At 41.6% G+C, this 11,507-nt stretch overlaps 2 protein-coding genes across 2 annotated transcripts; one reads left to right on the top strand and one right to left on the bottom strand.

The window, feature by feature from the left end:
• Positions 1-30: 30 nt before the first annotated feature.
• On the bottom strand, positions 31-4,189 carry litafd (LITAF domain containing). Its single transcript, XM_028986265.1, has 5 exons — positions 4,058-4,189; positions 2,349-2,402; positions 1,198-1,320; positions 841-1,018; positions 31-770 (listed from the first exon to the last, which is right to left on the bottom strand). The coding sequence occupies exons 2-5, from the start codon at positions 2,392-2,394 to the stop codon at positions 653-655; spliced, it is 465 nt and encodes a 154-aa protein (XP_028842098.1). The 5' UTR covers positions 2,395-2,402; positions 4,058-4,189; the 3' UTR covers positions 31-652.
• Positions 4,190-8,125: 3,936 nt separating this feature from the next.
• On the top strand, positions 8,126-11,205 carry ptx4 (pentraxin 4, long). Its single transcript, XM_028987272.1, has 3 exons — positions 8,126-8,303; positions 8,450-9,209; positions 10,469-11,205. Exons 1-3 carry the CDS (start codon positions 8,166-8,168, stop codon positions 11,107-11,109), a joined length of 1,539 nt encoding a protein of 512 aa, XP_028843105.1. The 5' UTR covers positions 8,126-8,165; the 3' UTR covers positions 11,110-11,205.
• The last annotated feature ends 302 nt before the right edge of the window (positions 11,206-11,507 follow it).

The following is an 11,507-nucleotide window of genomic DNA, read 5'->3' as shown; positions in this document are numbered from 1 at the left end:
ATGTGCAAAAATGTACATGAAACACTACAATGGAGCTGTAAAAGCAGTTTAATAGACTAAACCATGATCTACACATTTCCAGATGGGCTAAGGGGTTTTTCACTGGAGAACCAACAATGATGCATCATTGTGCTCAAGAGGCTTGAGTAATTTGCTTAAAGAAATAGCTTAAAAAGAGGAGACTATATACCAACATGGTTAATGCTGACCATTCTTGACAAAATGTGTGCACATCCATTCAGAATGTGATATGTATTATTTTAACACAAATGTAATATGAGATACATACATATATATATTTTTAAAAATCTGGCTCTGCAGTGCCATCAAATTCAATCAAAATCTTACACTTTCACCAAATTAAAAAAATACTGAAAAAAATTCATAATATTACAACGTGTTTTTTAGATAATTATTTCATCATTTACTAAAATAAAAGTGACCACAAAACCTGGATGAACCGCTGATGATGTTTCCATCTAACACTTTAATCAACATTCTTCATAACCCGATTCCTTTTTAATTCCTCGCGATGAGATGACCTAAAGAATAGTGGCAGAAAGCTCTCTGGCCACCAGTGTCACTGGTGTGGTTACAGCAGGGGTCAGAGACACCATGTTGACACAGTGAAAGGTCAGGGTGAGGATGAAGGTCAAGAGCAGCATTTTTTCTTCTCCACGTGGAGCACCCGATGGCACCTTGGGCAGGAGTGGTACACGTCTTTGAAGTGCTTCATGAAAAATGGGATCAGGCAGCAGCCAATCACCAACCTGGAACAAAGGCAAACTCTTGAGTTTCGGGTTGGCATCAAAATGGGCGCAGTTCAGTTTTTGTTCTTACCCGCACAGGATGAAGAGGATGCACATCAGCCAGGCGTAAGCCCCCACCTTGTAGGTCACATTGGTCAGGACCTGCTGCTGACAGTTTATGCAGGTGGTCATTGCTGGAGAGCGGTGCAGCTCGTTGTCTGTGCTCACAAACTTTGGGACATTTTCTTTCTGCGCTCTCTGTGACTGAACTGTAAGAGAGAGAGAGAGAGAGAGAGCAGAATTCGGATGTTTTATCTTATTCTGCCAATGATCGACACGTTTGATTCAAGGGGTCTGAAGGGGTCATGATCTGAAGGGGTAATGATCTGAGAATTAATAGATAAATATATGCACCTTCACCCCCATCACCAGCAGCCAATATACTCACAAGCTGAGACAGGCTGGGAGGCCGAGTCGCTGGCATCGGGGAGCCGCTCTATGGTGCTCGAGGGCGGGGTGAAAGGAGTGTGCACATGGTACACCCTTACATCACTGTCACCTTTGTTTTCCACTGAAAAAAATCAACAGTTCAAAGATTTTCATCGAAAGCATGCCAATATTCATACAAAAACGTATGACAGCATGACAACACTGTACTTGAATACTCTCTAACTCACTAATTTTCCGTAATGTAGTCAACTCGCAATAATTTATTTTTTATTGAAAAAATATAATCATTAGGAATTATGAATGCTTGTTTTAACAGTAGTCAGCATTAAATTACCAAAACTCTTCTATGCACACGAACGTTGCAGTGAGAAAGATTTTATCTGTACAGTAGGGGGCAGTATAAACACCATAAATCTACTCATCTTTAAACGAATGTGTACAGAAGCCTCGAAACAACCTTCACTGTGAGGCCAAATTTTAAACAAAATTAATTGAAATGAAAATGGTGCATAACCAGTGCATAATCAGGAACAGAGCTCAATAGATTACAGTAGCCGAACTGTGACAACTGTTCCAAATGATTCTGCACAGAAATCTGGAGATTTAAGAAAAAATCCATCTATCCATCCATCCATCCATCATTCTTGCCTAATCATTCTTTTGTTACTCCAATAATAACATTCATGAAAAGATAAAAAAAAAAAAAAACATTTTCTTACGTGGAACAGTAGCACTGTAGTGCCATGCCCCTTTTTTTTGGTCCAGAACAATACCTCCAAACAGCACTTTTCTATTCAAAGCCACCAACTTGCCACATGCTGTTAATAATGACCCTCTCCTTATTAAGACATGGAATAAGAACCTTCCTGGGACAGGTTACAGCCGAGTTGCCCAATGCTGCTCCTGGAAAAGCAACTTTTCATTTCACACAGCTTAGGTCGTTAAGCAAGGCCTGAGCCCATCAAAGTAAAGTTCTGGGCAAGAAGGTCCTCTGGGACCAGGATTCTTAGATTCCAGTCCTCATTCTGTTCTTACTCCTGACTTTTGGTCCATGTGGTCGACACAACCTGAGAACTGAGCACTAGAGAGCTGGCATGGAATTAAAATGTGTTGATCTGAGGTATAATTCTGGATCCGGGGAAGACTTACTTGGTATGACATATGGCGGAGGGTCCATTTTACGTTCTGAAGCCATTTCCAGGACTAGAGGTCAAAAATATAAAAGTCTTGTTACATTTAAATTTACATTCACTGCATTTGGCAGATGCCCTGGTCCAGAGCGATTTACAAATTTAGATTTTTTTACTAATGAATATTTTCTGCTACAGGTTCAAAATGAACACCATTTTTTGGTAGAGTAGAATCTACTGGTGCTAATCTAAGGACATCTGAAAGAGCCAAGTCAGCAAACCAGATGTTTTGACATGTAGGTGAAGTTCATTCCACCATCTGCATGCCAAAAATCACTTTTTGTGTTTTGATCGATGCCAATCAGTGCTGGCATTCGGAATCTTCACAGGTCAGAGTGATATATTTGCACCATGATATCTGCACTACACAAGAAAAAAATGTGAAGTGTCCATATTTTTCTGTGAAAAACCAGCAGAGGGCAGATATGTTCTACAAATGCTTCTTTTCTTAAAACGTTATTATTAAAGCCTGGTATTTGCTGGCATTAGAGATCAGGCTCAAAGTACAATTTATATGCACCACAAATCCTTTTTGGCCTGGTTTATGATTTTCATACATAGCAAAATTATCACCATTATGGGGCAATTTTTTTTTTCCGGGTTTGTCAGGGATTGTCATCTTCGGTGACACATTGAGAGACGAGCCCTTAATGGAAACAGGCCTACTCCCTTGGGCACAACCGGAATGCTGCTCTTCTGCATACTCGACTGCTCCGTTTCCAGTATGGTTCAACCCTCTCTAGTCTCAAATACACCAATCACCCACCAACTGCAAGGTCTTTCTAAAAAGGGAGCACTGTGAAGGTGTCAGTCCATACAGAGACGTCTGATTGATCCATGCTGGCGGTTTATAGTCACAGCAGTTGACAGAGGACAAGGCCAGCTCGCATGGCCTCTTGTTGAAAACGTTAGGTGGCACGCTGAGAAAAGGGCAGATGTGCCCACGCCCATATCGTTTAGTCCATTATTCACAGCAGGTGAACCCAGTCTGCACAGTGAAGTCATCCCTTAGTAAATATTCTCGTCTGATTTAGTGGCAGCATTTCCCCAACATTTCATTTGCATCTGAGAATTCTGCATTTTAATGACAATGACAACAGAACTCCACTCGGGCTGCCATGCACTATGAAACACCCTCATGACTTGTGATGAAGAGTGTAACTTGAGTATTTAAAATTATGTTACATTAACATATCAGTGGTACCCAATAAAATGTTGATCACCAAAAAATAATAGAAATGTGTCAGTGGTCCTTTTCAGGTTAGCGCGCCATCTCTGCCACACCCTTCTCAAGGTGTGACAATGTGTCGCAATGTAAATTAATTAGGTCAATTAAACCTCTTTTCTTCAAAACCAATACTAAGTTACTAATGTAGAAATATTAAATTACAGCCACAATTAACAATCAGCCTTGCCAGTTAATTAAAAGTTACAAGGAAGTTGACATAATGGATGTTTTATTCGATTTTTCTTTTGTAACCAGCCACCATGTGTGAGTTCATTTCTAAACACATTTGTCACTGCCATCCCTACAGATAGTTTTGCATAAAGGCTATAAAACCAGCGCATGTCATGATTAAAAGTGTCAATTTGACATAAATCCATGATAAACAAATGCAGCAAAGCCTATGCCCTGATTGTTGATTGGTGAATATGTGAGAATCTTACCTGTACGTCCTGTACTTCACGTCCTGTGGAAGATGTTCACAGATGTCTGGACTGAAGTGTAAATGTGCAAAAGTCTGCTCTCCTCTCCACCGTAACCTGGGCTTGTGCATATGCATGAGGATTGAGAAGCTGATGTCACAGTGTGAGGGTGGAGCGTTTCTTTCATTGTTTTCTACAACCTGTTCTCCCTTCGAACATACCTATCAGATTGCTAATGAAAAATAACCTACTCCCTGGTGCCGCAGAATGTTTAATGTCAGTGTCAGGATTTAATGTTCTAATACACTGACACCATGCCCAGGACTGAATGATGTGACCCTGGCCTAGACAAGTAGCTTAAAAATCTCATTTATATTCTATATAGTAAGTTATAGTATAACAGCAAGTTCAAATGTTATATCTGCACACCAAAAACTATACCGTTTTTCCACTAAAATGGATTTTATCTGTATTCTGCTTTTACTTATTCTTACATATTTCAATTTCATTTTACCACATTTAAGTTAAGTGATTGCCACTGTAAACAACTGCAGCACAGCACACTGTGACACAACGAAACATGTCCTCTGCATTTAACCATCACCTTAGTGAGCAATGGGCAACCATGAAAGCTGCCCGGGGAGCAGTGTGTTCCATTAGTTTCGGGGACAGGCTGCCTGGTGCAACCCAGGGTTAAGTGTCTTACTCAGGGACACAATGGTAGCAAGTGGGGTTTCAAACCTGTGACTGTGATCTTCTGGTTCATAGGCGAGTGTGTTACCCACTAGGCTACTAACCACCCTACCACATTTCCACACATGCCACCCTGCTGGCACCAGAGGACCCATCAGATCCGTAATTCCTTACATTGACTGAGGCACAGGATGTGAATGACAAGTGTGAAAAATGTCTTCTGAAGCAGACAAAACAAATGTTATTTGCTACAGTCCTTGGACTGTACCTAACTCTTACATCCTTTCCACAGCATCTGGAATCGGGTCCAGGACAGATCGTGTGGAGGAGGGTCACCCAACATGGCAGGTTTTACTGAGAGGGACTATTTGGCTGTGCCTGGGAGTGGTGACAACACTGCCAATATGATGATCGATAGACTGGTCAGCTGTTGAGGGAGACATATGTGTGTGTGTGTGCAGCCTGGCCGGTTGCACTGCATTCCTTGACTGAAGACCAGCCCATTATCTTTTATGTCCCGCATTCCAACAAAGGGCTGACTGTTTCCAGAGCAAAAAATCTGACAATTGCCTTGGCAACACTGTGATGGATGTAGCTGGCAAAGCCTTGCCCACTGGGTGAGTCAGAATCATAGATTTTGCATGCCTGTTTTAGGCATGCCAGACAGCATGAGAAAGCAAAAGGGAAGATTATGCAATGCGATGTAGTTTCACACACATAAAAGAATATGTAAATTCACTAAACATAATGATATTAGAGAGGGCTCTTAATCCTTGGGTTGATTCTTTTAACTATGGTGACCTGACTGACCTATCAGTGACTTAGAAAGAAGGTGACACCAGGTTCAGTCCATTACAGTATCAGCTTCCATTATTCAGGCCTGTCAAACAATTACAATTGCTCATTGATAACGACACATTTAGCAAAGAATGAATCCCATCATCCCTACTCTCAGGTGTCGTAGGGTGGGGACTCACCCTGGGTGGGGTGCTAGACTACCACAGGGGCACATACACAGACAGCATTCACTCAGACACTCGCTATTATGGATTATTCAGAATCAGCAAATCACCTAATGTGATGCCTTTGGACGGTGGGAGAAAACCGGAAAACCTGGAGGAATCCCTCACAAGCATGAAAACTCTACATACAAGGTCTGACCTGGGATTCAAACTCGTGACCTTAAAGGTGTGAGGCTACATTGCTAACCACCACACCACTGTGTGACCCCTAAATAATTAAGTTGAAATTATTAGTTTGAAGTGAATGAAATGAATAAAAGGACAAAATAGTGACTTGTGAGAGTTTCACAGTCTCCATCAGACTTGATAGACATGTCTGATGGGTTTTCCTTCATTCTTTTGGTTCAAAGTGGAATGACCAAAGCTGTTTTTAGCTTCGAATCACGTTACTTTCACCGTGTGTTTTTCTCATTGTCATTTTGAAAAAATATACACTGAGACTGCAATCTGGGTCAGACCAGGCATTCAGGTTTTACAGAAAGTGTTACCATAAGACAGCCATAGGGATCCATGTCATGCTCTGGGTAAGTTATCCTTACTATGGCTAGACAGAAATGTTGTTACAATACGTGATGACAGAAACTGACTTGTGCTTAACCACACCCTGATAATTGCACATATTGCACACATTGTACCAAACATTTAGCCACTTTACGGAAGGTATTAAGCACTAATTGTCATTTTATGATGCTGTTAAGGTTTCCTTACTATCATCACATGCATACTATCATAGTCAATTGGGCATACACATTTCAGATATTGTTCTTATTCAAACACACGTTCATATTATTCTTCATCCAGCAGAAATAAATGTCATATTTTGACAGTGGAATACGGGTAAAAACAGGAGATCACACCTTATGCTGACCGATGTCCATCTCAGATTCCTAACTAGAGGGAGCATCTACCATCCTGCATCTATCAAACAGCAATTTCTCAGAGACCCTGTGAGAGGTGCTGAGAGACTGTGGAAAAGAAGGCTCACAGTTATGCCACAGAAAGCAAAAAGTGGTTTTGCACATTCAGCAGCAAATGAGGTCTCTTCAGTTTGGACGTTGAACCTTGACAAGGACATAGTTCCTCACACTGATCCTGGTTGTCTTGAGTGGTAAATCAAGGTAGTGGCTGGTGTGGGAGAATTTTACGACCATCACTGGAGGTTATGTGATGTTTTGGAATGGCATACAGAGGCCATATACCATGACCAGGATTCTGTTTTGGAAAAAGAGTGGATGCTCGCAGATGTACCTCATGTAGAGAATATTAAAATGTTTCATTCTCAATGAGTGCCTCCTTTGCACTCAATAGAGAGATGTACTATATGGTGGGCATCCTCCAATGTTCCAAAAGCCTCCAACTGGAAGTGTAAATACTTGTAGATGCCGTAAGAGGGACTGGAAAATTATTCAAAGGCATGAGACAACTGTGCAGATTGTGGTCTGGAAGGTAGACAGGAGGGGGTTGTTGCTCAACCCACTGAATTCCACTAGTTTATATCACCTATGGCATTCAAGTCTGGCTCAGAGTCCAAATACAAAATTTTTTGAGTGCCTTTAGTAAAATGCTTTGGAAGCAGCTCAAAGTCCTGCTGCTCTTAACCTACATAACCCTGTCTGTGTCTCTGTTTCATATAAATAATTTATCTGTGCTTTTAAAGGTATAAATCAGTTTGGCCCTCATTGAAAAAAGTTTACCTGATCAATGGACATGCCACTGCTGACTAACATTTTTGCAGAGACTGGTATCTGAATATATAAAAAATTCTGTATCTATGTACCTATTTGCTTATATACATATACTTTATCAGTCAAAAGTTTGGACACACCAATTCATTTTTTACATTGTAGAACAACACTGAAGACACGGGAGTGAAATAACATGGTTATGTAATAAACAAAACACATCTAAAAATCAAACCTTTAACCAGTTAGATCAAAACTAAGGTGCAGAGTGGAGCGCGGTGTCGGAGAAAGATATGACGGATAAGTGCTCCAATCAAGTTACAAAAGAACCTGCTATAGTCCAATATTGGCTCAATATCAGCACTAGCATTCAGTCCTGCAATTTTCATAGATTGAGCTTGCAAAGACTTAGTTTGTCCCAAAAAAATATAAAGGTGGTCTGAAGCTACAGTCCCAATCATTAATTCATGTTAATGAATTGTGTGTGTGAGTGAGTGTGCACATTTGTATTTACTGGTTGGCAGAAACAGAGATTAAAAAGAAGGAAAGAAGCTTGCTCTGGTAAAGACATTACTTCTTTCACTTGTGTTCCTGTTGGTTTCAGCGTATCCCCAGCAACAGATCCATCTGGAAACTCTGGTACAGGGAGGGACGTACATCGGTATAAAATGGACAGTTCCCCAGCAGCCCTGACTTTTGAAAAGCCCTAAATCTGTAAGAACCTTCCACATTATGGACAGCAGAAAAACAGGACCAAGCCTCCTTCTGATCATTGTCTATCTCCAGACCCAGCTGACCTGGAAACAAGGTGCATCACAACCAGACACAAGGGAACCTTTATTCCAGAACCTGAGACAGCTGGATGAACAGGTTTGTTTCACTTGTTAATACTGAGAAATCTGCAGCTTGTTACAGTTGTTCTTAGGAATCCTGAGGAATCTAGTGTTTGTGATTGAAATGATTGTAAATATTGTCTTTGCTGATGATGACAATGTCAATTTGCGACTACACAATAGCTCCAAGGACTCCAAGGTACGACCCTCGGTCACCTCCAGAGTACCGTGGACAAGATTTCCTACAGCATAGACACCCACTTCCGCCTACTGACCCAGCAGTATGACAGCCTGTCCAGAGATCTTAGTGACTTTAAAGCCTCCACAGATGCAGTTCTCTCCTCTGTCGAGTCTTGGAACTTAAAGCTGCAAAAAAAGATCAAGAAGTTGGATATGAGGGCGACCAGTCTGGAGAGAGCATTGAGGGCTACCAGGGTTTCTCACAGGCTGGTCCATGAGCAGAAAGTAGCTCTTTCCAACCTAACCCATGACCTCCATGAGCACAGAAATCATGCTGCCTCTGTTAAAGCTCACCAGGCAGAGGTCAGAGATGGCATGAGAAGCCTCCAGAGTGCACTTGTGAAGCAGCAGATCCAGCTGAATCAACTTGAGGATAGAATGAAGAGCTTGGTGCAACCCAGCGGTTTACACAGCAGGTCATTTTCCCAGAACCCTTTACAGGGCATGCAGCATGTCACAAAACCTCAACCCAAACCCTCCAAAAAAGGAAGGATGCAGAAGAGGCTCCCATCACCCAGGCTCAGTGCACAAACCAGGAACCACAGAACTGAAAAGGGGCTGAGGACAAGGATGCACGGATCCAGACAGACTGTCTTCCAAACGGAATCTCATTCCCAATCAAAGGAAGTTGCAACTGAGGATACTGAGCTCCCAGTGAGACACAAAATCCCTCAACTTCCCCTACCACAGAGAGCAGCAACTAGTACGTATGTCCCCCCTATTAACAGCACATTTATATTTATTTCACCTCTTATTACAAATAAAAATACAATGTAACACAAAATGGTTATTTATATCCCCTGACATAATTAGTTTTGCTTATATATCGGTCTAATTGGGATGAGGTCAGGGAAGATGGTTTGAAGCATTGCAGAAGGGATTGGATCTAGTGGACAGGTGGTTGGGCTGCCTGTAGATATAATCTGAATGATTTCATCAGATGTGAGCTTAGAAAATTGATTTAGAGTCATTGTAGAGTTTTCAGAGGGTAGAGTAGGATTTTGTGGTGGAGATTTTTTTCGATCTTCCCTGTGAAGAAGTTGGCAAAATCATCAGCTGTTAGGGAAGACGGGGCAGTGGGAGAGGGTTGAGTAGGGATAAGAAGATGTTGTGGAGTTTTTGAGGGTTGTGGGCAGAGGCTTCTAGTTTTGTAGAAAGCAGTTGTAGCAGCAGTGAGGTTAGTTGAAAATTTGCGCAGAAGATTCTGGTAATACAGTAGGTCTGAGTCAAGCTGTGATTCTTGTATTTTCTCTTCGCTGCTCGAAGTACTCTTCGATTGCTGCGCAATGTATCGGAGAGCCAGGGTGCAGACAGGAAGTTGTGTTTTCCAGAAAAAACTAAAATGAAATTTGTGCTCATTTTTACATCCAATCACCGCAAGTGCAATGCTTCCCACATTTGGAAACCATGACGGATGATGGAGATAATGTTTTAGGGGAGGGGTGGGAAATTCTCTGGACGGAACAAGCATGAGGAACAGGAGGTAACCTTTCCAGATCTAGATTTCAGATTAGTCCATCTGAGCTGCCTCTCTCTGAATGGCAAAGTAGAATGACCAAAGCTCTCTTTACACCTATCACCATTTCTAGCCACTGCAGGACCATAGACAGGCAAGGGGAACTCGTATTCATGTTTAATAATCTCACTAAGTGAGATTTTCATGATAGAAGACATTTAACCTGCATAATAAAAACACCTTTAAAAGGTGTTGAAAGCAGCTGCTTCTGCATTCAGTCTTTTTCCAAGATCAAATTTCACAGATCAGGCACGTTAAACCTTGATGAACCTGAAAAAGAATGGGAGTCATCATGCCTGAGAAGAGAATTCATGTTGGCGGAATGATTTGGTGTTTAGCTAAACTTGTCAGATCAGGAAATACAATGGAATCTGATGTTTATATGACAGATGACATCCAAATGCTATTTCTGTGCACTAACTAGTCTATTTTTATCTAACCATCAGTTTGCAATGTGAATTCCATGCTGCTGTTTCCTTCAACTTCAACGGAAAACTACGCCACTTTCAGAAAAGGATTCACAACCAGTCTTCATGAAATTTCTATCTGTACCTGGCTGAGAGTGGATGTAGGGTACATGGGGACACTGCTGTCTTACGCCACAGCAGACAGTGACAACAAACTGGTCCTCTACGGCCGTAACATCTCCTCAGCAGGCAGCGTGGACTTTGTGATTGGTGATCCTGTGTATCGTGAACTTCCCATAGATAACATCCTAGACAACAGGTGGCACCACATGTGCATTATCTGGTCTTCCATTGAAGGCCAGTACTGGCAGTACACTGACCGCCGCATCACCTCTACGGGCTCAAGGTTCCAGAAGGGTTATGAGATCCCACCTGGGGGTACACTGATCTTGGGCCAAGAGCAGGATTCTGTCGGAGGGGACTTTGACGAGGCAGAGGCCTTTGTCGGAAGAGTGGCAGGGTTCGCAATATGGACACGGGTCCTTAGCCCTGGTGAGGTTTCCTGGATTGCCACAGGAAAGGGGCTGCCGAGGGGGACAGTCATCACTCTGGATGATGTGGACCAGGTGAAAGGGTCTGTGAAGCGCATCAGCTGTGGATGTCTTGAGCACTGTACATGACACAAATAGTGATATGCATCTCTGAAAGTTCTGATGTAAAGTAAGCCTTAAGGATGCATGTATTCATATCCCCATAAACATTTGAATTTGAATAAACCATATGTAGGGAAAGTTCTTGGACTGAACTGTTTTACAAAATTGCAGCACTGTGGTTTATTTTATTTATGTTTAGTGACTTTTTCAAACTAAGTTAAAGTAAACTTTACTGTCATTCAAACCATATAACAAGCAATGCAAAGTTATTTATCCAACTCAGTATGCAAATATAGAAATTAAAGACATAAAAAGGCAAGTTCATGATATACAGTACATACAGACAAGAAATGTATATAAATATATATAGGTGTGTCCTTTATTGTCATATATATATATATGTGATTTCAGAAAGGAAAAGACAA

The sequence above is a fragment of the Denticeps clupeoides genome, chromosome 7, assembly GCF_900700375.1.
Source record: "Denticeps clupeoides chromosome 7, fDenClu1.1, whole genome shotgun sequence".
NCBI lineage: Eukaryota > Metazoa > Chordata > Actinopteri > Clupeiformes > Denticipitidae > Denticeps > Denticeps clupeoides.
The sequence above is the reverse complement of the archived record's forward strand: the minus strand, read 5'-3'. Positions and strand labels throughout refer to the sequence as shown.

Excerpts from the sequence above, each read along its gene's own strand:
- litafd (XM_028986265.1), bottom strand. The coding sequence starts at position 2,394 with ATGGCTTCAGAACGTAAAATGGACCCTCCGCCATATGTCATACCAA. Across the intron at positions 1,321-2,348 it reads TCCGCCATATGTCATACCAA|TGGAAAACAAAGGTGACAGT; the intron begins GTAAGTCTTCCC and ends GATTTTTTTCAG. Across the intron at positions 771-840 it reads ATCCTCTTCATCCTGTGCGG|GTTGGTGATTGGCTGCTGCC; the intron begins GTAAGAACAAAA and ends CCTTTGTTCCAG.
- ptx4 (XM_028987272.1), top strand. The coding sequence starts at position 8,166 with ATGGACAGCAGAAAAACAGGACCAAGCCTCCTTCTGATCATTGTCTAT. Across the intron at positions 8,304-8,449 it reads TGAGACAGCTGGATGAACAG|CTCCAAGGACTCCAAGGTAC; the intron begins GTTTGTTTCACT and ends ACTACACAATAG. Across the intron at positions 9,210-10,468 it reads ACCACAGAGAGCAGCAACTA|TTTGCAATGTGAATTCCATG; the intron begins GTACGTATGTCC and ends TCTAACCATCAG.